The sequence below is a fragment of the Oryx dammah genome, unplaced genomic scaffold (genome assembly GCF_014754425.2).
Source record: "Oryx dammah isolate SB20612 unplaced genomic scaffold, SCBI_Odam_1.1 HiC_scaffold_1, whole genome shotgun sequence".
NCBI classification, from domain to species: Eukaryota; Metazoa; Chordata; class Mammalia; order Artiodactyla; family Bovidae; genus Oryx; species Oryx dammah.
The window spans coordinates 88740091-88766626 of NW_024070185.1; the positions used below are offsets into that span (position 1 = coordinate 88740091).

The window sequence follows — 26536 nt, forward strand, 5'->3', positions numbered from 1 at the left end:
ACCTGCATACAGGTTTCTCAAGAGGCAGGTCAGGTGGTCTGGTATTTCCATCTCTTTTAGAATTTTCCAGAGTTTGTTGTGGTCCACACAGTCAAAGGCTTTGGTATAGTCAGTAAAGCAGAAATAGATGTTTTTCTGAAACTCTCTTGCTTTTTCCATGATCCAGCAGATGTTGGCAATTTAATCTCTGGTTCCTCTGTCTTTTCTAAAACCAGCTTGAACATCTAGAAGTTCACAGTTCATGTACTGTTGAAGCCTGGCTTGGAAAATTTTGAGCGTTACTTTACTGGCGTGTGAAGTGAAGTGAATTTGCTCAGTCATGTCCGACTCTTTGTGGCCCCATGGACTGTAGCCTACCAGGCTCCTCCCTCCATGGGATTCTCCAGGCAAGAGTACTGGAGTGGGTTGCCATTTTCCTTCTCCAGGGGATCTTCCCAACCCAGGGATCAAACCCCGGTCTCCCGCATTCCAGGCAGACGCTTTAACCTCTGAGCCACCAAAGAGTGCAATTGTGCGGTAGTTTGAGCATTCTTTGGCATTGCCTTTCTTTGAGATTGGAATGAAAACTGACTTTTTCCAGTCCTGTGGCCACTGCTGAGTTTTCCAAATTTGCTGGCATATTGAGTGCAGCACTTTCACAGCATCTTCTTTTAGAATTTGAAAGAGCTCCACTGGAATTCCATCACCTCCACTAGCTTTGTTCGTATGATGCTTCCTAAGGCCCACTTGGCTTCACATTCCAGGATGTCTGGCTCTAGGTGAGTGATCACACCATCGTGATTATCTGGGTCACGAAGACCTTTTTTGTACAGTTCTTCTGTGCATTCTTGCCACCTCTTCTTAATATCTTCTGCTTCTGTTACGTTCATACCATTTCTGTCCTTTATGGAGCCCATCTTTGTGTGAAAAGATGGTATCTCTAATTGATGGTATCTCTTGGTATCTCTGATTTTCTTGAAGAGAACTCTAGTCTTTCCCATTCTATTGTTTTCCTCTATTTTTTTGCACTGGTTGTTGAGGAAGGCTTTCTTATCTCTCCTTGCTATTCTTTGGAACTCTGCATTCAAATGGGTATATCTTTCCTTTTCTCCTTTGTTTTTTGCTTCTCTTCTTTTCACAGGTATTTGTAAGGCCTCCTCAGACAGCCATTGTACGTTTTTGTATTTCTTTTTCTTGGGGATGGTCTTGATTCCTGTCTCCTATACAATGTCACAAACCTCCATCCATAGTTCATCAGGCACTCTATCAGATCTAATCCCTTAAATCTATCTCTCACTTCCACTATATAATCATAAGGGATTTGATTTAGGTCATACCTGCATGATCTAGTGGTTTTCCCTACTGTCTTCAAAACATGTCTGAATTTGGCAATAAGGAGTTCATGATCTGAGCCACAGTCAGCTCCCAGTATAGTTTTGCTGACTGTGTAGAGCTTCTCCATCTTTGGCTGCAAAGAATATAATCAATCTGATTTTGGTGTCGACCATGTGGTGATGTCCATGTGTAGAGTCTTTTTTTGTATTGTTGGAAGAGGATGTTTGCTGTGATGGGTGCATTCTCTTGGCAGAACTCTATTGGCCTTTGGCCTCCTTCATTCTGTACTCCAAGGCCAAATTTGCCTGTTACTCCAGGTGTTTCTTGACTTCCTACTTCCTACTTTTGCCTTCCAGTCCCCTATAATGAAGCATACTGCTCTACTCTTTATTTAAAACTTTTTTTCTTTTGGTGAAAAGTACATTTTGCATACAGATGTGTTTAGAATATAAACATGCAGTTTAGAGAATACGTCACATAAGTACCTAACACCTCGGGTCCAAAATAGAGTATTGCCAAATTCATAGTACTGAGCATTGACCTAGCTGGCACTGTTAGATGAAGGCTTACCGAAAAAGACACGTTGAACAGTCTCTGTCAGAGTCTGGCTTTTGGCTTCCTGGTTTATAAGATTCCCTTCTGGGGAAGTCGGTGGGCAAGACGGTGAGAAAGTCATCAGGAATGTCATAGGACTCGTGGTTGAGAACGTCTGGCAGGATTCTAGCGTCACCAAGTGTGGATGATTGGCAGAAATGTCGTCTCAGTGGACTGCTCTGTGTTTTCTACTTCCGGTCTCACTGTAGCTGACCCACATTCTCAGGAGCATGCCAGTTAGATGAGTGTGCTTGTGTGGTTCAGACAGTTGCAGGAACTTCATCACGGCAAGTACAGATAAGAATCTGAGCCAGGCTTACTGGGCATTCTGAGAGGGCAGTAGGCTTCCTGGTAATGGCAGCCAGCAATATGACTGTCCACAGAGTGAAACTGTTTCAGTGTGAACTGGTTGCTCTCTTAATATAGCTGTCATCTTGCAGTCTCCCTTCAATGTTGTGTCTTTTCCCACCACAGTCGATTCTCCAGTTTTCCTGCACTAGCTGAGTGTCTTACAGTTCAGTTCTCTTATTCTTTACATGGAGTCAGCACAGACCCCACAGGTCTTAGACTTGCAAATTGCCCCTTTTTTAGGACACCAGCTGCAAATGAGGTAGGTCCCTTGCACTTCTGCCCAGGATACTACTAATCTGGATGTTCCTACAACCTCCTTTAAGGTTCCATAGTTTGCTAAAATGACTTTGAATTAAGGAAGGAGCCGAGTCATCTCACTAGCACACACAAGACGATTGTCTCTCAAAGTTACAAGGGTTTTAGGAGCTCTGCCAGAAACAGACCTAATAATATTTTTTGTTAAACTATACGCATCATCCTAGAAATTCCTTTACCTCTCTCCTCCGCAGCATGTTTTTTTTTTTTTTTTTAATTTAACCTTCTCCCATTTTAGTATATCTTTTAGTAGCTTCTTGAGAAAGGGTACAAAGTGAGACCTTACTTTTTATTTTTGATAGTTTATTTTATTTACTTTTGGTTGCACTGGGTCTGTGATGCTGTGTGCGGACTCTCTAGTCGTGGTGACAGTGGTCTCTACTTGCGGCGCGTGGGCTTCTCGCTGCGGTGGCTTCTCTTGTTGTGGAGCACAGTCTCGGGGCGTAGGCTCAGTCGTTGCACACGCAGTCTCGGTAGTTACAGTGTACTGACTGAGTTGCTCTGCTGCATGTGGAACCTTCTCGGACCAGGAATCAACCCATGTCCCCTGCATTGTCAGGGGGATTCTTATCCACTGGACCACCAGCAAAGTCTGAGACCTTATGTTTAAGGTCTATTTATCCTACACCTAATACTTGACTTAAAACTTGGTGAGTGCATACTTCTAAGTGTGAGATAATTTTCCCTCAGAATTGTGAAAGCATTGCTATATTGTCTTCTAGCTTCCACTTGAAGTCTGAAGCCACTCTGATTTCTGGTCCTTTGTATACTCTTTGTTTTCTGTCTCTCGAAGAGTGTAGAATCTCCTATTGGTCCTCAGTATAATGAAATTTCACAGTTCCCAGAAACCTACTTCTGATTTGAGAAATTTTCTTCAATTATTTCCTTGATGACTTACTTTCCTCTCTTTTCTAATTTTGGTAGTTCTATCATTTGGATGTTGGGCATTCTGGACTAGTCCTTTAATTTTCTTGTCTCTCTTAGTTTCTGTTAATTTTTTTTTTTTTTGCTGTCCTTTCTGAGAGATTTCTTGAACTTTTATTTTCCAGCCCTTTTTTGAGTTCATCGTTTCTTGTATACTTTTTATGTTGCTCTTTTTAAAAAAATTTATAACATTGGTTTTTGTTTATGACTATAATACCTTTTTCTGCCTGTTTATTATTGGGATTCTGTCTGCTGTAAGGATGAGATTTTCTTTTATTCATTTTTATTCAGCGAGTTTTAATCTTTTATTTTTTGCATTTATATGGCCTTATAAAATAAATTTGAGAATGCTCTTTCTGTTCTCTGGATAATTTTGTGTAAGAATAAAATTATCTGTTTATTGAATGACAGAATGTGGTCAACTGGAAAAGGGAATGGCAAACCACTTAAGTATTCTTGCCTTCAGAACCCCATGAACCAGTATGAAAAGGCAAAATGATAGGACACTGAAAGATGAACTCCCCAGGTCGGTATGTGCCCAATATGCTACTGGAAATCAGTGGAGAAATAACTTCAGAAAGAATGAAGGGATGGAGCCAAAGCAAAAACAACACCCATTTGTGAATGGGACTGGTGATGGAAGTAGGGTTTGATGCTGTAAAGAGTAATATTGCATAGGAACCTGGAATGTTAGGTCCATGAATCAAGGCAAATTGGACGTGGTCAAATAGGAGATGACAAGAGTGAACATCAACATTCTAGGAAATCAGTGAACTTAAATGGACTGAGATGGGTAAATTTAACTCAGATGACCATTATATCTACTACTGCAGGCAGGAATCCCTTAGAAGAAATGGAGTAGCCATCATGATCAACAAAAGAGTCCAAAATGCAGTACTTGGATGCAATCTCAAAAACGACAGAATGATCTCTGTTCGTTTCCAAGGCAAACCATCCAATATCACATTAACCCAAGTCTGTGCCCCAACTAGTAATGCTGAAGAAGCTGAAATTGAACAGTTCTATGAAGACCTACAAGACCTTCTAGAATTAACACCCCCAAAAGATGTCCTTTTCATTATTGATGACTGGAATGCAAAAGTAGGAAGTCAAGAAACACTTGAAGTAACAGGCAAATTTGGCCTTGAAGTACAGAATGAAGCAGGGCAAAGGCTAATAGAGTTCTGCCAAGAGAACGCACTGGTCATAGCAAACACCCTCTTCCAACAACACAAGAGAAGACTCTACACATGGACATCACCACATGCTCGACACCAAAATCAGATTGATTATATTCTTTGCAGCCAGACGGAGAAACTATACAGTCAGCAAAACAATACTGGGAGCTGACTGTGGCTCGGATCATGAACTCCTTATTGGTAAATTCAGACTGAAATTGAAGAAAGTGGAGAAAACCACTAGACCATTTGCTATGACCTAAATCAAATGTCTGATGACTATACAGTGGAAGTGAGAAATAGATTTAAGGTACTAGATCTTATAGACAGAGTGCCTGATGAACTATGGAGGTTCGTGACATTATATAGGAGACAGGAATCAAGACCATCCCCAAGAAGAAGAAATACAAAAAAGCAAAATGGCTCTCTGAGGAAGTCTTACAAATACTTGTGAAAAGAAGAGAAGCGGAAAGCAAAGGAGAAAAGGAAAGATATACCCATTTGAATGCAGAGTTCCAAAGAATAGCAAGGAGAGATAAGAAAGCCATCCTCAGAGATCAATGCAAAGAAATAGAGGAAAGCAACAGAATGGGAAAGACTAGAGATCTCTTCAAGAAAATTAGAGATACCAAGGGAACATTTCACACAAAGATGGGCTCGATAAAGGACAGAAATGGTATGGACCTAACAGAAGCAGAAGATATTAAGAAGAGGTGGCAAGAATACACAGAAGAACTGTACAAAAAATATCTTCACGACCAAGATAATCACGATGGTGTGATCACTCACCTAGTGCCAGACATCCTAGAATGTGAAGTCGAGTGGGCCTTAGAAAGCATCACTACAAACAAAGCTAGTTGAGGTGATGGAATTCCAGTAGAGCTATTTCAAATACTGAAAGATGATGCTGTGAAAGTGCTGCACTCAATATGCCATCAAATTTGGAAAACTCAGCAGTGGCCACAGGACTGGAAAAGGTCTGTTTTCATTCCAATCCCAAAGGCAATGCCAAAGAATGCTCAAACTACTGCACAGTTGCACTCATCTCACACGCTAGTAAAGTATTGTTTAAAATTCTTGAAGCCAGACTTCAGCAATATGTGAACCATGAACTTCCTGATGTTCAAGGTGGATTTAGAAAAGGCAGAGGAACCAGAGATTAAATTGCCAACATCCACTGGATCATCTAAAGAGCAAGAGTGTTCCAGAAAAACATCTATTTCTGCTTTATTGACTATGCCAAAGCCTTTGACTGTGTGGATCACAATAAACTGTGGAAAATTCTGAAAGAGATGGGAATACCAGATCACCTGACCTGCCTCTTGAGAAACCTGTATGCAGGTCAGGAAGCAACAGTTAGAACTGGACATGGAACAACAGACTGGTTCCAAATAGGAAAAGGAGTACATCAAGGCTGTATATTGTCACCCTGCTTATTTAACTTATAAGCGGAGTACATCATGAGAAACGCTGGGCTGGAAGAAGCACAAGCTGGAATCAAGATTGCTGGGAGAAATATCAATAACCTCAGATAGGCAGATGACACCACCCTTGTGGCAGAAAGTGAAGAAGAACTAAAGAGCCTCTTGATGAAAGTGAAAGAGGAGAGTGAAAAAGTTAGCTTAAAGCTCAGCATTCAGATAACGAAGATCATGGGATCATGGCATCTGGTCCCATCACTTCATGGGAAATAGATGGGGAAACAGTGTCAGACTTTATTTTGGGGGGCTCCAAAATCACTGCAGATGGTGATTGCAGCCATGTAATTAAAAGACGCTTACTCCTTGGTAGGAAAGTTATGGACCAGCCTAGACAGCATTTTCAAAAGCAGAAACATTAGTTTGCCAACAAAGGTCTGTGTAGTCAAGGCTATGGTTTTTCCAGTAGTCATATATTGTTGTGAGAGTTGGACTCTAAAGAAAGCTGAACGCCGAAGAATTGATGCTTTTGAACTGTGGTGTTGGAGGAGACTCTTGAGAGTCCCTTGAACTGCAAGGATTTCCAACCAGTCCATTCTAAAGGAGATCATCCTGGGTGTTCATTGGAAGGACTGATGTTGAAGCTGAAACTCCAGTACTTTGGCCACCTGCTGTAAAGAGTTGACTCATGTGAAAAGACCTTGATGCTGGGAAAGATTGAGGACAGGAGGAGGAGGGCACAACAGAGGATGAGATAGTTGGATGGCATCACCGACTTGCTGGACATGGCTTGGGTAGACTCAAGAAGTTGGTGATGGACAGGGAGGCCTGGTGTTCTGCTGTTTATGGGGCTCAAAGGGTCGAATACGACTGAGCGACTGAACTGAACTGAATGACTGGAATGAACGTGTTCATGCATCCTTTTTAAAAAGGTCACCTGGATCTGATACTGTCTTGGAGGATATTTTCAAAATTGATTTTATTTCTTCAATGAATGTAGCAGCATTCAGCTTCTATTTCTTTTTTGATCAAATTTTAATAGTTAATTTTTTGTTATTCATTCACTTAAGTTTTCAAATTTGCCGACAAAAAGTTGTTCACAATAGAATTCTCTTATTTTTTAAATAACAATCTGTAGTCTTTTCTGGTTTAGATACTTTTTTTTTTCATTTTTTCTCATCCTGCTTTGTTGATTTGAAAGTTAATTGTTGATTCTTTCTTTTTTCTTCTTTTTAGTCTTTGTATTTTTGGTCACACCACATAGCTTATGGAATCAGAGATTGAACTCAGGCCCTCAGCAGTGAAGGCATGGAGTTCCAACCTCTGGACAACCAAGGAATTCCCTGAAGGTCATTTCAGAGGACCAAGTTTTAGCTTTATTGATCTACTCTGTTGTAATTTTGTTTTCTGTTTCTGCTGAGATGTGTCTATAAATCTAATATTAATATCCATGTCCTCCATATTCCCCCCCCCTTTTTTTTTGTTTTCACTGGGTTTATTCATTGCTCTTTTTCTAATTTCTTAAATGGATGTTTAGTAATTTAACTTTCTACTGTTCCTTCAAGATTTGAGACAAAACTTGAAAATGGTGAGGGATTAAACTAAGTGGTTGTTTGAAGGAAAAGTGTTTCAGGAAGAGGGGAAGCCCTGAGGCAGGAGTGTCCCTGGTGAGTCTGAGAGAAAACCAGGGCCAATTTAGTGAAAAGATTTTTCATGATATAAATGTGGAAAATAACTACTTAACTCCTTTCATCTGTCACTTTGCCTGCTGAGATGTCTGTTTTATGTGACAGCTGTGATGAGTGGAGAGAACACCCTCTCAGTCACTCATTCGGTTTGTGATCTTAGGCTTTTTAACTTCTTTCACATTCAGCTTCCCTGTTCATAATTTGCTGTCATGATTAAAGAGACAAATATGACTATCCCCGCACAGTAGGTGCAGAATAAATGGTTGTTAAGTGTCTTGAGTTTGGCACGTTTACTGAAGCAATTTCTTTCCACGTTATTGCACTCCTGTGCTTGGGCGTCCTGCCCTCTGCCGCCGTCGCCAGCCTGCATTCCCCAGGAACCACTCCAGTCAGTAGTGTTAGTGGCCGCTAGGGTCTAATGCTGTTCTCCTTGCTCACTGTTTCCCTGAGCTGGACATTCCTTAAGATGGGGATTTCATTTTCTTTCCTTACGTGCTACTGAAAATAGTAGCGGTGGTTGTTCTCATACCTCTTGGTTTTATATGCAGTGTTACCATCCCACTGTGGAGTGGACCTTTCCTGCATGTGATCAGGGCAGTTCCTGTTGGGCTTCCCTGGTGGCTCTGTGGTAAAGAACCCACTTGCAGTGCAGAGATGTGTGTTCGATCCCTGGGTTGGGACGATCCCCTGGAGAAGGAGGTGGCAGCCCACTCCAGTGTTCTTGCCTGGGAAATCCCATGGACAGAGGATCCTGAACGGACTACAGTCCATGGGGTTGCAGAGTCAGATACAGCTTAGTGACTGAACACAAGCCTTGGCTGAGTCCCTTGTTTATCCTCACTCGATTGATATGGTATTCTGCCTTTGTTGCTGAGCCTTTTCTCATCCCTGAAACTGTTCTATAATTCTTTCTTTGTTGGCCACTGTTTCTATTTAATTGCCATCCCAGTTTTGCGTACTTTGATCCCTTAAACCTGGAGTTGGCAGTGTTTTTCTGTAAAAGACTAGATGGTAAATATTTTATATTTTGAGGGCCACATACTATCTCTGTCACGTATTCTCGGTCCCCATCCCTTTAAAAATTGTAAGAGCCATTTTTGACTTGTTAGTAAATATTCAAAGTTTTTTTTTTAATTGTGAAACAGAGCATGGATTGAAAAGCTTATGAACACTTATACATTTAGTTTAACATACAAAAACGAAACACACGGTGACTCCTGCATCCCAAGCCCGGAAATACAGGGGATTGTCAGTACTTTAGAACTGCTTCCGGTGATCCTCCCCCATTGCATGTTCTTTGTTCTGCCTGCTCTGCTGCATTTTGTGGAAATCATTCCTTTTATTTTTCTCTATAGTTCTATCACATGACAACCCTCCTAACAATAACTTGGATTGGCCAAAAAGTTTCTGTAAGATGTTACAAAAAAACTCGAATCACCTTTTTGGTCAACCCAATATTATTTGGCTTTTGTTTGATTTTGAATTTTGTATAAGTGGAATCATACTGTGTGTACCCTCTTTTGGAGATGGCCATGGCACCCCTCTCCAGTGCTCTTGCCTCTAGAATCCCAGGGACAGGGGAGCCTGGTGGGCTGCTGCCTATGGGGTCGCACAGAGTCAGACATGACTTAAGCAACTCAGCAGCAGCAGCAGCAGTACCTTCTTTTGCTCAGAATTATGTTTTTGAGATTTGTTTGTGTTGGTGCTCGTAGCTGCTTGATTGAATCCAGTTGCTTGACTGTTCCACATCCTTTTATAGTCCAATTTAATGTTAATGGACATTTGGATTGTTTCCAGTCTTATGTTCTCATGAAGAATGCTCTGTGACCATTCTTATGCATATCTTCTGGTGCACATATGTAAGAGACTTTCAAGGGCCTCACTTAGTAATGGGATTATTGGACATGTGCAAGTCTAGCTTTCCTGGTAATGCTTGTTTTCCAAAGTGGTTGTACCAGTAAGTTCTCCCTGCAGTAGAATGTAAGAATTCCCTTTGGTTCTCATTCTTGTCAACACTTTGTATTCTCTTAATTTTTGCTGTTTAGTGAATGTGATGGTATCTTGTGGTTTTCATTTACATTTTCTTGATTATTGAACAATTTGAACACTTTTTTACATATATTCTTATATGCTTCCAAGTCCTATATCTTTTTTCAAGTTAATTTATATATATATTTTGCATATAAGTTTAACATGTATACTCAATTTATCACAGGCTGAAGTTCATCAATATTTCTGTTCTTCTTAAAACACTGTAATTTCAGTCCCTTCCAATTTGTATGCCATCGTTAATTTACTGTTTTTTTTTTTTTTAATTAGCACAGAGCTTTGATGTCATTGTTTTATATTGTCAGTATTTTGTTAATATTGCTTATGTATTTATACTTTTGTTCTTCATTTCTGTTTTCATATCAGGTCTTTCTTGTAGGATCGTTTTTCTACTGACTTTATAATTCCTTTACTGACAGTCAGCAGGTGACAAATTCTAAATTTTTACTTTTTCCAGATTACTTTTATTTTACATTTAATCATGAAAGATTTCTTTTTATATAAACTCTATTTTATCTCAGCACATTGCAGATATTATTTCACTGTCTTTTGGCTATAAATAAACATTTTGGCTTCAATATTACCTTTGAAGACACCTGTCTCTCTTCTAGATTCTTTGAAGGTAATCTCTTCTTTTTGGCTGCTTTTAAAATATTATTTTGTTGCTATGTTACAAAAATTCCACAGTGATATTTCACTATCTAGATTATTTTTTAATAATCCTGTTTAGAATTTATTAGGCTTCTTGGATATTTAGATTAGTATATTTCTTTAGTTTTAGAAAGTTTGAGAAACTGAGAATATTCTTCCTGCCTTATTCTTGTAACTCATCTGAAACTCCAATCAGATTTTTATTAGATCTTGTAACTGTCTTCCACGTCTGTTAATCTTTTTTTTTTAATATATTCTGTGTCTTCGACTCTGCCGTGGTTTGGGCATTTTCTTCTGACCTGTCTTCCAGTTCATGGATTCACCTTTAGTTTATCTACTCTCCTTTTAAATCTGCCCAGTGAGTTTTTTATTTCTAATAATATATTCTTCATTTATTAGAAGCTTTTTTTGGTTCATTTCCACATCAGCTTGCTCTGTCCATGTGTGTTATTTCCTTCTCTGTTGTGGGTGTGGGAGTGAATGAGCGTGTGTGTGATCTACTCGTTCTTCTCAGAACTGTATCTTGGAAAATATTTGAGGTCTAGGATAATAACGTTGGGTTTCTCCAGAGAGGATTGCTTTTACTTTTGTTAGTTGCTTAGGGTCCATTCCAGTCATTGACTCTTAAAATAAATTCTGGGCTTGATTTTTTTCAGAACATCCAAGTTGTAGTTTAAGTTGTAATTACTCATGTGAAGACTGGCTTGTATTCTCAGGGAGATGTTTTTTTCCCTCTCTTCAGTACTGTGGCTCAGGGAAAGATTTTTTTTCCCCTTTAAACAGTCCTTTTGGAATATGGAAACTCATTTCTCCTCTGCCCGCATGCCTTTTTTCCAGGGTCTGCAGATTCACCACCTTAGGTAGGTCAGTATTCTTTGTCTTCTGTTCTCAGAGGCCTGCAAAGTCAAAAAGTTGATAACTCAATTTACCTAGTTTGGCAAATGCCTTCAAGGTGAACATCAGCTTTGGCAAAGTTAATTGATCTTTTTCTATTCTTGTCTTCATTTAACTTTTCTTGAATATTGCTTGTTTCTTGACATCTTACACAGGTGCATTTGAGAATGTTTTAAAGTATTTGTAATTTTCATTAGAAGGATTAGTACAGGTTCCGAGTCCACCATATTGCTGCAAAACAGAGAGTCTCTATGGTTTTCAGTTTTGTATTCCCAGTTAGATATTACTGTCCTTGAGAGGAGTTGACCGTGCCTTGTACTTTCTTGGCCTTCTCTAGAAGGCAGTGAGTGTTCAGTGGACACTCAGTTATATAGGTGGATGTGTAACTCAGAAACATTTTTGAAGGACTTCTATTTTATGTGTTTTATATCTATTTTTTTTAATCTTCCCCATTATTTGGTAAGGTTAGGTGTATTATTACTACTTTTGTTTTATGGATCAGTAAACTGAGACTTAGAGGGAGAATATGGACACAAGTCTGGTTATTTGTTGGGCTAAGATTTAGATTCATGACTTTCGACTCATAATTCTGTATCCTTTCTGCTATACCATGTTGCTTTTTAATTGATATTTGACATTTCTTGATTATTATCTCTAGATATGAAAGTTCTAAAGAAGCAACTCCATTAGTAATAATCTGGATGAAATTATCTCTGGATTCTCACGGAAGAAATTGTTGGCTGAGCATTCACTTTGTTTAAACTGTTATCAGTGACTTAAAATAATGTATTGACTTCTGTTACAGAAAGTAGTAAAAAAGAATTGCTTACAAACTACTATGTAAGATAAATAAGCTGTAAGGATATATTGTACAGCACAGAGAATATAGACAATATTATATAATAACTTGAAATGTAGTGTAATACAAGTATTAAATCACTGCATTGTACACCTGAAACTTATATAATCTTGTAAATCAACTGTACTTCAATAAAAATGTTAAAAAGTTAAAAAAAATTGCTCAGTTTTGCTGTTGCAGCGTTGTGAAAATACCTTTGTTGTAAAACATAAATAGTTTTTGTTTTTTCCAACAGGTGTGTATGTAATATAGATTGCAGTGGATACAGTTTTAATCCTGTGTGTGCTTCTGATGGGAGTTCCTATAACAATCCCTGTTTTGTTCGAGAAGCATCTTGTATAAAACAAGAACAAATTGATATAAGGCATCTTGGTCATTGCACAGGTAAAATTCATTCTAGGGATCTGTCTTTAATATCACATGTCTCCAGTCTTATTTGTATATTTTGGTAGTGTTCTGAATTTTAAAATGAAAAATCTTTGATGCTTTATTTTTTAATACTGTATTTTAGAACTTCTTTGTTCTGTTACTAACTTAGCTTTTTAAAAATTTGCTTTCACTGTCTTAAGACACAAACAATGCTTCTTGATTGTTTATTTAGTTACTAAGCTGATCCTAACGTGAACTTATAGCTATATTTGTACTTCTTAAAAATTGTCTCAAATTTGTAACGATTATAGTTGTTTAGAAATGAGTTTATTTTAATTATAGTAAAACTAAATATTACCATTTTTTCATCTTTTTTTCTAGAGCATAATAGTTTACTTTGTTTTCATGTTTTCTCTAGTTTTTTCCCCTACATATTTTATACTGTTAGAGATTTTGGTGTGAAGTTATAGAGTATAAGGAAAAAGTATTACTTTCAGTTTAAAATTCTTTCCCCCTTCTTGCTTTTTGCCATAGTTTAGGAACCATAATACCAACTAAGAATAAGTTTTTGTCTTCTATTCCTGCTAGAAATACCTGGTCACAGAGGCAGAGATTTTCAGTCTTTTTTCCTAATAAACACATATAGGCAAGCATAATGTATGATTTCCCAGTAGCAAACAAGGTCCAGACGCTTCCTGACGGCCTAGGGTTATGCATCTTTCCTGCTACTAGGGTCTAACTGCCCTCCCTTCTGACCACCCCCCCTTTTTTTGCATTTATTAAAGGGCTATGTTTTCATGAGCTTAGGGAAAACATAGCTAAGGGGAAAAGGTTGCAAGCCAGAGTTTGCTGCTTTATACTGATAACAAGCTATTTGTGAAATACTGAACAACTGATTGAAATGTCTGTGGTCTAAGCTACTGAAGAATGCCCAAGAAACTATTCAGAGGATATCTAGGTAAGAGTCAGGTGTGTACCTGGCAGCAGAAACTGTTTACTGACAGAGACCCCTTGCAGGTGGAAGTAGTGTGGTTTGCTTTTCTTTCTTGGGGTGGCGTTTGTAGCGAAGGTTAAAGTGTATTCTTGAGAAAGCATATCTTTTCTGAGGAACTGGTTTGTGGTTGAATGGTACTACCGGAATTTCAAATTCAGAAGAGTTGGTCAAGCTTGAGGATTTTGTTAATTGAAATTCATGCTTTTAGAATCCTCTGGAGTGGTTTATCTTGGTCCCCATTTATACCTGACTGTACCTTCCCTTGCCCCCACTGTGCACTGGGAGACCGAAGCTTATGCTTCCCAGCAGGTGTTTATGGTTCATGTAGTCTTCCTGTCCTAACATAATTCACCAGTAAGGGGTCATGTTTATAATAACTTTTGTCTGATAACACAGTTGATATTCCACATTTATATTAATCTGATATATTTCCAAGGAAACAGTGGTGCAAGAAGGTAAATCTTGAAACCATTGTGCCTTGGAGAATCGGCTAATCCTTTCTCTTCAAGGTCTATGTGATTTCAGTCTCACAGGGAAGACTTTTTAAGGAGATGATATTTTAGCTGAAGTTTCAGTGAAGTTAGACTGTTCATCATGCAGAACGCATGTATATCTGAGGCCTGAGACAAAAGTGTTACAATAGATCAAGTGAGTGGTAGAGCAGGAAAAGTGGACAGAGAATTGGAAAGGACCTGGAGCATTTGGAATATTTAGGAGTTTCATGGTATGACTTAAACATCATATGTATCTTAATTTTCAAATCATTTTCTCTTACAGACACAGATGACACTAGTTTGTTGGGAAAGAAGGATGATGGACTACAGTATCGACCAGATGTGAAAGGTACTGAATCACAATTGCCTGAATTTTGGCCAAGTGTTGAAATATGGTCACTAGCTGTCCTTAGTAGTTCTCGTTCCATTATAATGACCTTTCCAGCTTTGCTCTATGGCAATATACATTATGCAGTTAAATTTTAGTAATAATATTGACTGAGCACTTCTCAGTTTACAGAGTATTCTCACATCTGTGTTTTTTTAATTGAAATTTTTACTGTGAGAATTGTAGATTCACATGCATTTGTAAGAAATTATATAGAAAGATCTCTCATCTTTGCTTTTAAAATCCTCTTTGGGTCTTTGAACCTAGTTCCCTTTGCCTGGAACTCTTCTTTGCCTAGGAGTCATCCTTTCAGTCACCTTAGAAGTTAATTCTGTTTGGGAACTATCCCTTGACTCTTAAACCAAGATTGCGTGCCTCTCCTACATACTCTGATGACCAAGCCCTTAACCTGCTCTAAGTATAATTGCCTGTTCTACTCATTTGCATCCCTCTCCGGACTGTGAGTTCTGCCATGTTCGCTTTGGGATTCCTAACACTTAGCAGAATGTCTAGCACTTACCTAGGCGCTCCATGCCTGTCAGAAGAATGGATATAGCTCAAAGAAACTGTAGGATTTATTCGTACAAAGTCTTTTATTTTAAGGTCAGATCAGAGGTTGGATTCTAGTTCCCTTGACTGCAAGTCCAGTGTGCTTTAATTTCTCATTTTCATATTCATTATTTCATTTGGTTTTTGCAACCACTATGATGGGTAGGGACCAGTGAAAATATTGAGTCGCATTGAGGTTATAGCTAGTGAACCGAAGCAGGTCCTGATCTTAGAATCCTAGACCAGGGTTTCTGTATATTTGCTTTTACATGTATCTTCTATGCCATTTGTTTGGTTATACTAATGGGCAGTTTTTAAAAAAAATGTGTGATCTACCTTTTAGGCCTAATTTCTAAAAAATACATAAAATGAGAATAACAGGCCATGTCTCATAGAGTGTCATAAAGGTCAAATGAGATAATGCATGTCAAGTGCTTTGAATAGTATCTGACATACTCATAAGTGTGTAAGAAGTGGTAGCTGTTATTATCATTGAATAATTTGTATTTCTGTCACTTGAATCATATTAAACCTGAATCAGTTATATCCCATGAGCCCCTGAAATATCAATTTCCTATGTTGATACAAAGTGCTGTGTTTAAAATAGGAAATCTTTGTATTCCCATAGGAGATATAATAGATCAATGCTAGTTTTATTCTTTATACTGATAGTACATGATCAGAATAGGAAAGTTCTTTTTCAGTAGGTAGAAGCTCCTGCTTAAGGCAATTTGGGGAATTGTGTATACCCAAAGTACTTGTCTGTCTTCGATAATTTTACAGGGATAATTTAGTGCCTAAGCCATTTTTGAGATACTGAACATTCTTTACACATAAGAATTTGTCTATAATGCAAATGAAATTATCATAATCAGTAGATGTAATTTATTAAGTGCCTTTTTTTACTGGTTGTTTTACCAGAAACTGTTGGTGGATAGAAAGATATGTAATACGTGACACCCATCTTTAAAGAACTTGTGACACAATAAGAAATGAACATAACCTTCTTCTAACAAAGTAAAAGTTGGTTATTGTTATGAATGTAGTGCTTTGAAAAAGTTAGGATGAGAACTCAGAAAAAAGGAAATTACTATTTGTTGGGGACTGGTGACGCAGGTGGAGGTGCAGGTTTGATCCCTGGGTCAAGAAGATGCCCTTGAGTAGGAAATAGCAACCCACTCCAGTATTCTTGCCTGGAAAATTCCATAAACAGAGGAGCCTGACAGGCTACAGTCCATGGAGTTGCAAAGAGTCGGACATGACTGAGCATGCATGCAGGAGAGTGGGGAGAATGGTGAAGATTTAAGAAACATGGAAGAGGTCTTATTTGAGCTGAACCTTGAAGGGTGGTTAGGATTTGAAGAGATCGAAAGGTGTTTAAGGAGGATGGAAGAGCATCAGCAGAAGTATGAATGGAAACATTGGGATAGAATGTATTGGAGAACGATGAGGAACCTTTTTGGCTGGAGAGAAGGGGTGTAAAAGGCAGAAATGGAAGGCAAGTATGGAAAGGTAGCTTGGGGCCAGATTGTGTACAGTCCTTTTTTTTTTTTTTTTTTGTCTGAGTCTTCACCACTGCACTGCTAGAGAATTCCCACATGTACAATCTTGAATGCTCTGTTATCCTAGGGCATTTAAACTTCATTTGTAGGCAGTGGGGAAATCATAATATATTTGAAAAGGAAAGGCTACAGTATTAACCAGCTGAATACATTATACCAGGCAGGACTTGTGCTTATTATGTACTTTGGGCTAGAGACAGATCAGTTAATTAGGCTCAAAAGGGAATAGATTCCTACTTAAGATATGGAGGATAAAAGAGTTAAAACTAGGATGACTTAGATGATGGATTCTGTTTATTGAACTAAGAATATTGGGAGGGGAAAGGTGTTTGGGGTAAGGAAGAAAGGAGTTGATGGTGGAGATGATTAATTTTACTTTGGGGTTTGAGTTGCTTGTGGAACTCACCTGGACGACTTTGTTTTTTAGCATAAATTTACGAGTTAGTCCTTGGATATCTAGGTGGTAACTGAAGCGATGAGAATGAGTGAAAGAGATTATAGAGCTGCATTATCTAGTAGAGTAGCCACTGGCTACATGTGGCTATTTAAATTTAAATTGGATAAAATGAAATAAAATTAAAGGTTTTTGTTTCTCAGTTATACTAGCTGTATTTTAAATCCTCAGTAGTCCCATGTTACCCATGGTTACCATATTGGACAGCACAGACATAGAACATATTAAGAGCTGCAGAAGATTCTGTTGGACAGCACTCTTATTTTTAAAGGAGAGGAGGCTAGGATGAAGCAGAAAGAAGATCCAGAGGAAAAACATCACGAAAAGAATAGTGGCACAGAAGTTGAAATAGAAAGACTGACTGCTAGTTTAAAATGCTGCATAAAGGAATTAGAGGACAAGCCTCAAATTTGAAGATGTCAGAAATGTAAAGTTGAACTCTTGGAAAAGTGTGCTTTCAAGATGGAGCATTTAAATGTCCAGCATGGTGGTGAGTTAGTGCTTTTCTCAGGCTATTGGAAAACCTGTGGTAAATGTTGAAATTGCAGAGTTAGAAGCTTTGTTGTAGATATGTCATAAAGGATATAGTGGCTAAGCATGAGGTGTATGGGCTTCCCTAGTAGCTCAGCTGGTAAAGCATCCACCTGCAGTGCTGGGGATCCCGGTTCAATTCCTGGGTCGGGAAGATCCCCTGGAGAAGGGATAGGCTACCCACTCCAGTCTTCAGCTTCCCTGGTGGCTCAGATGGTATAGAGTCCACCTGCAATGCAGGAGACCTGGGTTTGATTCCTGGGTTAGCAAGATCCCCCTGAGGAGGACATGGCAACCCACTGCGGTTTTCTTGTCTGGAGAATCCCCATGGACAGGGGAGCCTGGCAGGCTGCAGTCCATGGAGTAGCAAAGAGTCGGACATGACTGACTAAGCGTGCACGTGTGTACGCGCATGTGCACACAAACACACACACCAGGTGTGTGGGAGCTGGGTATGTGACATTTTAAAAACTTGGTTGCAGAAAATTTCAAACATGAACGAACAGGATAGTATAATGAACCCTTATGTACTTAACCACTATCAACAGTGAACAGCATTCTGTCATCCTTGTTTTGTCTGTATATCTTTACCCGGTGGATTATCATTATTCTTATTTTACAGATTTTTTTGAACTGTAATTTATATACATGGAAATGCACAAATGTTAGCCACTGACAAATGGATAGACCGCATCTGTACTACACCTTATCCCAGTCTTTGCAACCTTTCCATCTACCCAGAAAGTTCCTTTGTGGCAAATGACATTTTAATAGGTGGCCATTTTTATCTAAGGATATTTTCATACAGCCTGAAATCCACTGTAACACCTTTTAATTGCCAACACATTCTCACTCCATTCCTGAGCATCACCTCACCCCAATCCTCACCTCACCTTCAATTTCATCCTCTCAGCCTCTCATCCTGCTGATCAAGGATACCACACACACCAAGATATCAATATTGTTGGTTCCATTATTTGGTGATTAATGTTTATATATTTTAATACAGCTCATTTGATATGCCCTTTTAAAAATGGTCTTGATAAATTTGCCTTATCAAAAGGTAAGCCTGAGCCAGTTGCTGCAGTCACTGAAGGAAGGGGAGAGCCTATGTTGTGGAGTGTGGAGGAGAATCACAGTGAAGATGGTGAGAAGGCTGTGTAGGTGGGTGGCACAGAACCCTACGGGGAGGAAGGTCGTTGAGAGATGAGAGTGGGACGCTGATCTAGAGGTGACAGGTGGTGAGCACAGCAGGGGAAGGGAGGGGGCGAGGGGGTGTAGGAGTAATGTGATTTTGTTCCATCAGGGAGTTGAAAGGAGTGCTTCCTAAGGGAACCGCTGAGGAGTGGATGAGTTTATGTGCATTAGAAAAGGTGTTTCACTGGGCAGAGTGGAAAGACTAGGAAAGAAAGAAGCCGGGTTAGGGTTGGTCATATCTACTCCCTAGACATGAAAGGGTAGGGGGTGTTGGGGAGTAGACGGGAGTCTCTGCCTCAGTAAATGATTCTCTGTTGGGGTCTGAGGAGACTTGGGTTAAAGAAGGATGTGTTAGTGATGAAGCTTGGAGTGAAGGTTGGTATAGGAGAGGCAAGAAAGAGTATATTGAATTTTTGGATTCAGTGTATTGGCTCTGTGAAAATAGAGAGCCCTCGAGTTACTAATGCAGTATTGATGTTGTTGTGCCCTCAGTAGCCTCTTCTAGGTGCATGTCCTGGTTGTTAACAGCAATTCCTGGTGCTTTGATTGGGTGGAACATGGATGGACCAAGACAGAGTCAGTGACACTTGCCTTTGCAGATAAGCCATCTGGAGTCTTACCACATCATCACTTAGAACCATACTCTCCTTTGTATTTGAAAACACTGCCGCTGTTGGCAAATTGGTTTCTGAATGCCTCTGTAGGGTGGAAGGCACTGCTGGGTGTCTGAGCTTTTTATATTGTGTGTGTGCTCATGCACACACACGCACACATTGTTCAGAGACTCGCAGTTGCAGCTGTTATTCATGGAGCCTGTCACCACTTGCCTGAAGGCATTGTTTGTACAGGACCGTGCCCAGTTCTTGCTGTGCAAGGCTACATCTCTGCTGTGGTTTCTGAAACTGTGCTTCATTACGTCTGTAAAGCCTTTTAATCTTTCCTTTTTGAAGTTATCTAATTAACATGGCCTGGAGAGCAAGTGCTTGAACATTCCACTTTTGTCTGTTCCCCACCTACCTTGGTGAAGTCTTGTGATGGTTAAGAGCTTATGCTCTGAAGTCAGACTTGGTCCATGCTGTGGACCATAAGGCAGTGTGGCCTGATTTCTCTGAGCCTCAGTGATCATATCTGTGAAGCAGGGGCAGTAATACCTACTGCTTAGGATTACTTTGAGCATTAAATGATGTCACTGAATTCCTTATTGATGTTATTATGGTGTTTTTTCCTAATTTCATTGTTAGTAGCCTGGCTGTGCTAAAGGTTCTTACCATTGGTAAGTCTGCCTGTCACTATGTTTAATGTGGCTCATGAGTGACAGTAGGCTATCCTTTTAACTTTTTAATCAAGTACGCTACTGTGTGCCAGTTGCTTTCACATATTTAATCCTTATCACAATCATGTTACCACTATTTTGCAGATGAAGAAGCTGAAACTGTGGCTCATGTAGAATGGCAGAGTAGTGACCAGAATTCAGACTTTCTGACCCTAAGCCCTGGTGCTCTTTCTTGTTCATGACAACTATTGCAGTGCATGCTCTCTTCAATTTTCTTCAGAATATTTAATCTACTCTCAGCTGCCACCTTGGTGAACACTTATACTCTAGCTTTACTCTTTCTCTAAGAACTAGTTCATATACTTAGCTACCTGTGGGTCTTTACACCTACGTTTAGCTTGTACTGCTTTGCCTGAACTTCCAGGAACTGCTGTCTTGCCTGGGACATGATAGGTGCTTAATAAATACCTTTTGGAGACTGAAGATCTCAATTTGAACTCAGTTTACTACATTCTTTCTACTGAGCCTCCTGTCATTAGGCTTATACAGAGTTTCTCTTTTAGTTTTTAAAGTTGTGAAATATGTATAACACCACCACGTGCTATCTTAACCGTTTTTAAGTGTACGGGTCTGGTGGTATTTGATAAATTCATGATGTTGTGCCGCCATCACAGCATCCATCTCTTGAAGTCATTTCATCCTGTGAAACTGGAACTATAGCCATTAAGCAATAACTCTTCATTTCCCCCTCCCCTCTGCCCTTATAACCACCATTCTGCTGGTTGTTGCTATAGTTTTGACTATTCTACATAACTCATATAAGTAGAAATTATGCAGTATTTGTCTTTTTGTCGCTGGCTTCAGTTAACATAATGTCCTCAAGGTCTGTTGGTGTCATAGCATATGTCGGAATTAATTTCCTTTTGAAGGCTACATATTTCCTAGTGTGTAAGAATATTCCCTACAACTCATCCATTTTGTTTATCCATTAATGGACACCTGGGTGGCTTCCATGTTTTAGCTATTGTGAGTAATGCTACCATGAATATAGGTATATAGCTGTCTCTTGGAGACCTTGCTTTCCATTTTTTTGGGGGGCGGATGGTATCCAGATGGATCATATGGTATATCTACTTTTAATTTTTTGAGGAAGCACCCTACAGTTTTCCCTAGTGGCTGTACTGTTACATTTTCTCACCAACCACGCCCAAGGATTACCATTTCTTCTTACCATTGCCAATACTTGTTATTTTCCGGTTTGGGAATAGTAGTCATCCTTTTGGGTGTAAGGCGCTGTCTTGTTTTGATTCGTATTTCCCTAGTGATGAATGGCTTCCCAGGTGGTGCAGTGGAGAAGAATCCGCCTATCAATGCAGGAGACACAAGAGATGTGGGTTCGATTGCTGGGTTGGAAAGATCCCCTGGAGAAGGAAATGGCAACCCACTCCAGTATTCTTGCCTGCAAAATCCCATAGACAGAGGGTCCAGCAAGCTACAGTCCATGGGGTTGCAAAGAGTCTGACATAACTGAGTACAGATGCATGATGCAATGATTAATGATGGTGAACATATTTTCATGTGTGTGTTGACGTTTTCTTGATTCTTTTTGAAGTAAAATTGTTTTACACAATTCTGTATTGAGCCATCTTTAGCAAAGAGGACAATTCTGTTGTATTAAACACTTAAATGTTAGTGAGTTGGTTGTTGCAAAGTCAATAAAGGGTAAAACTAGGGAAGTTTGACATTAAGAAAAAAATTGGTGAGCAGTAAGGTAGGTGGTGAACAGACATGGGGAAGTCCACACAAAGATAATGACAGAGAGGTTTCATTCAACATGAGGAAAACTTGATAATATTGGAATTAACTATATTATATTGAAGAATATAAAGAATATCAAGGAGAGAGAAGAAAGCCTTCCTCAGTGATCAATGCAAAGAAATAGAGGAAAACAATAGAATGGGAAAGTCTAGAGATCTCTTCAAGAAAATTAGAGATACCAAGGGAACATTTCATGCAAAGATGAGCTCAATAAAGTACAGAAATGGTATGGACCTAACAGAAGCAGAAGATATTAAGAAGAGGTGGCAAGAATACACAGAAGAACTATACAAAAAAGATCTTCATGACCCAGATAATTAAAATGGTGTGATCACCAAACTAGAGCCAGATATCCTGGAATGTGAAGTCAAGTGGGCCTTAGGAAGCATTACTACAAACAAAGCTAGTGGAGGTGATGGAATTCCAGTTGAGCTATTTCAAATCCTGAAAGATGATGCTGTGAAAGTGCTGCACTCAATATGCCAGCAAATTTGGAAAACTCAGCAATGGTCACAGGACGGGGAAAGGTCAGTTTTCATTCCAATCCCAAAGAAAGGCAATGCCAAAGAATGTTCAAACTACTGCACAATGGCGTTCATCTCACATGCTAGTAAAGTAATGCTCAAAATTCTCCAAGCAGGCTTCAACAGTACGTGAACCATGAACTTCCTGATGTTCAAGGTGGATTTAGAAAAGACAGAGGAACCAGAGATCAAATTGCCAACATCCATTGGATCATTGAAAAAGCAAGAGAGTTCCAGAGAAACATCTACTTCTGCTTTACTAACTGTGCCAAAGCCTTTGACTGTGTGGATCACAATAAATTGTGGAAAATTCTGCAAAAGATGGGAATACCAGACCACCTGACCTGCCTCTTGAGAAATCTGTATGCAGGTCAGGAAGCAACAGTTAGAACTGGACATGGAACAACAGACTGGTTCCAAATAGGAAAAGGAGTACGTCAAGGCTGTATATTGTCACCCTGCTTATTTAACTTATATGCAGAGTCCATCATGAGAAACGCTGGGCTGGAAGAAGCACAAGCTGGAATCAAGGTTGCCAGGAGAAATATCAATAACCTCAGATATGCAGATGACACCACCCTTATGGCAGAAAGTGAAGAGGAACTAAAGAGCCTATTGATGAAAGTGAAAGAGGAGAGTGAAAAAGTTGGCTTAAAGCTCAACATTCAGAAAACGAAGATCATGGCATCTGGTCCCATCACTTCATGGCAAATAGATGGGAAAACAGGGGAAACAGTGTCAGACTTTATTTTGGGGGCTCCAAAATCACTGGAGATGGTGATCGCAGCCATGAAATTAAAAGACACTCCTTGGAAGGAAAGTTATGACCAACCTAGATAGCATAATGAAAAGCAGAATCATTACTTTGCCAACAAAGGTTCGTCTAGTCAAGGCTATGGTTTTTCCAGTGGTCATATATAGATGTGAGAGTTGGACTGTGAAGAAGGCTGAGCGCCGAAGAATTGATGCTTTTGAACTGTGGTGTTGGAGAAGACTCTTGAGAGTCCCTTGGACTGCAAGGAGATCCAACCAGTCCATTCTAAAGGAGATGAGTCCTGGATGTTCATTGGAAGGACTGATGTTAAGCTGAAACTCCAGTACGGTGGCCACCTCATGTGAAGAATTGACTCATTGGAAAAGACTCTAATGCTGGGAGGGATTGGGGGCAGGAGGAGAAAGGGACGACAGAGGATGAGATGGCTGGATGGCATCACCAACTCGATGGACATGAGTCTGAGTGAACTCCAGGAGTTGGTGATGGACAGGGAGGCCTGGTGTGCTGCAGTTCATGGGGTTGCAGAGTTGGCCACGACTGAGCGACTGAACTGGACTGAACTGATATTATGAGTTCCTTATCTCTGAACATGTTTAAGTAGAAACAGGATCATGGGGTATAACTAAAGAAATTCCTTCATTAGACCAAATGACCTCCAAAGACCCTTACACATCTCAGTTTCTGGTTTCATTTACTTTCCAAAGCATCTGGACACTGTCTTTTTTTTCTGTGTTTCTATTATCTGTTCCTACTGCTCAGCTCAAACTTTTCCGTGCCAGAGTTTGGATTGTGTAGTAACCTTGTAATTGGTCATCCTGTCTTCCTTTTGTCTTTCAATTAATTTTAATAGCTTTTTGAGATATAATTTACATACTATTAAGTTCACCTGTTTAAATAGTGTAATTCAGTGTTTTTTTTTTTTAGTATATTTACACGATTGTACTAGTATCACATGTACTAGCATTATAATCTAATCTTAAATCATTTTCGTTACCCTCAAAATAAACCTCACACCCATGTCACTCCCCATTCCCCCCTAACCATCAGCCCTAGCCCTAGGTACCCGCTCTCAGTTAACTTTTTATGTAAACTATGGCTTTGCTTGTGTTGCCCTCCAACTTGGTCCTCCTTGTCCATATGATTAAGAAAACATTTCTCACCTGAGGTTTAAATTTTTTCATGCTCTGACTTCAACTTATTTTCACAACTTTGACTTAAACTCTTGTACAGTCTGAATGTACAGTTCTTGCTAGGTCCACTTACCTCTTATTCTTGAGAGTGAGAACAGGTACCTTATACCTGCTTTTTGGTTTCCACAGTTCAACTATCTGAATCTGTCCATGCTTTGAGACCTAACTTGAGTCCTACCTTCTCTATGAGTCCTTCCCTGGGTTATTCTGCCTAAGATGAAGTTCTCCTTTCAACGTGAACTTCCATAGAACCTGGTACTATAAAGCCTTCTTTTGGTGTTTTATTGTCTGCTATCGTGTGGGACCTCTTCTCTTGTGTTGTTCAGCTTTTTGTGTGTGTATGTTGAAGATAAACTTCTTGAGGGCAGGGACTGTGACCACATTTCCCTTACCCACTCTGTAGCTTAGCTGAGCATATGGATGTGCACAGAAATAGTATGTAAGTGTAATAGAATGAATAGTGTTGGCATTGAGCAGAATGCTGAATTTGGACTCTGTGACAGACAGAAATTTCAAAGTCTTAATAGATACATCCACTTTTATATGGCTTTGCTTTGTCTAGAGCTTGAAACCACATTCTTTCATTAATCTTTCAGTAATGCTATTGGTGTTGTACTCTTTATTCATTTCTCATAACCCATTCTTAATTTTCTTATTGCTATCATGCATCTGAATTCTCTGATCACTTTCAGCTCTGCATTATTTTGCTGTTTTTAGGACTTTCTTATGGTAGGTTAGTACATTGCCACAGCTTTTGTAGACCAATGTAGTCTGTTTGTTATATACTTTATGCAACTTTATTTCTATAGGCTGGTACCTAACCTCAGTCTGTATAGTCCCATTATTATATACTTCATGGTATACCACAGCCTGAAAATATCATGTTTTGAGAAGTTGCAGGATGATAAGCACTGTGGGAGACAGTTGCATTCCTCAAGTCACTTCATGGCTTGATTGCAAAGGTCGAATACTACTCTTGGTTTGAAACCATAGCAAGAACATTACTATGGTCTAAGTGTCAGGAGTTACACAGAAATGGATAATACAGGCATCTAGATCCTCAGGGAGTTCATGGTCTCATGGTAGAGACCAATTTAAATACCTAAATAGTTATGACAGTGTTGTGAGTATTGTAGCACAGAAGTGGGTTAGGATTGTAGGATTGCTCAGGATTGTAGCAGCCCAGAAGAAAGCTTGATTTCTTTACTGCAGCGTAATTATGGTTTGGGAGCTGGAGGAGCCCCTGTAAGCCCTTTGAGGACAGGATATATCTTAACTACTTTTTTATCCCAGCACCTAGCAGAGTCCCTGGCATATGGAAAGTGATGAATAAATGATAGATGAATAAGCCACCTATTCTGTGCTGTCTAGCATGGTGGCTGCTAGCCACATGTGACTGTTGAGTATTTGGAATGTGACCAGTTGGAATTGAGGTGTCCTGTAAGTGTGAAGTGGTCTCCAGATTTTGTAGATCTATTTAAGAAAAAGGAATATAAACTATCATAATTTATCTGAATATATGTTGAAATGCTATTTATTTGATATATTAGGTTAAATAAAATACATGATTTAAATTATCTTGTCTACTTTAAAAAATATGAAATAAATAAATAAAAATTTTCTTTTTAAAAATAGAAAAAAAATTTCTGTTACTAGAAAATAAAAGATTATGTATGTGTCTTATGTTATACATCTTTTATTATCAGCATTTTGTTTGGTTTATTTTAAAAATTATTTTATTTATTTATTTTTGGCTGTGCTGGTTTTCATTGCTTCTCATGGGCTTTCTCTAGTTGTGGTGGCCTGGCTTCTCACTGCAGTGGCTTCTCTTGTTTTGGAGCACTGGCTCTAGGGTGCGCAGGCTTGCGCAGAGTTGTGGTACGTGGGTCAGTTGCCCCACAGCATGTGGAATGTTCTTGGACCAGGGATCGAATACATGCATTGGCAAGCGGATTCTTAACACTGGACCACTGGGGAAGTCCACTGTATTATACTACTGATAGACTTTGCTGATCTCATTCAGCTCTCTTAGAAGAAATTATTTGATTAAGGTTACACAAAATAGCAGAGATACCCTTAAAATTGAGATCTTCTGTGTTGGATTTCCCCTTAGTTTAATTATCTTTCTATGCATAAATTTGCACAATGTAAATACATAAAATTTGAGGTAAAATGGCATGAAT

General features: G+C 39.2%; 1 protein-coding gene across 1 annotated transcript in view; it reads left to right on the forward strand.

Annotated features, from left to right (window-relative positions):
• The window catches only part of TMEFF1 (transmembrane protein with EGF like and two follistatin like domains 1), a 96456-nt gene that overhangs the window by 52964 nt on the left and 16956 nt on the right, over window positions 1-26536 (forward strand). Inside the window, exons 6-7 of the mRNA XM_040240580.1 lie at window positions 12471-12619; window positions 14376-14441. Coding sequence (XP_040096514.1) covers window positions 12471-12619; window positions 14376-14441 — 215 coding nt within the window. The remainder of the gene's footprint in view (window positions 1-12470; window positions 12620-14375; window positions 14442-26536) is intronic.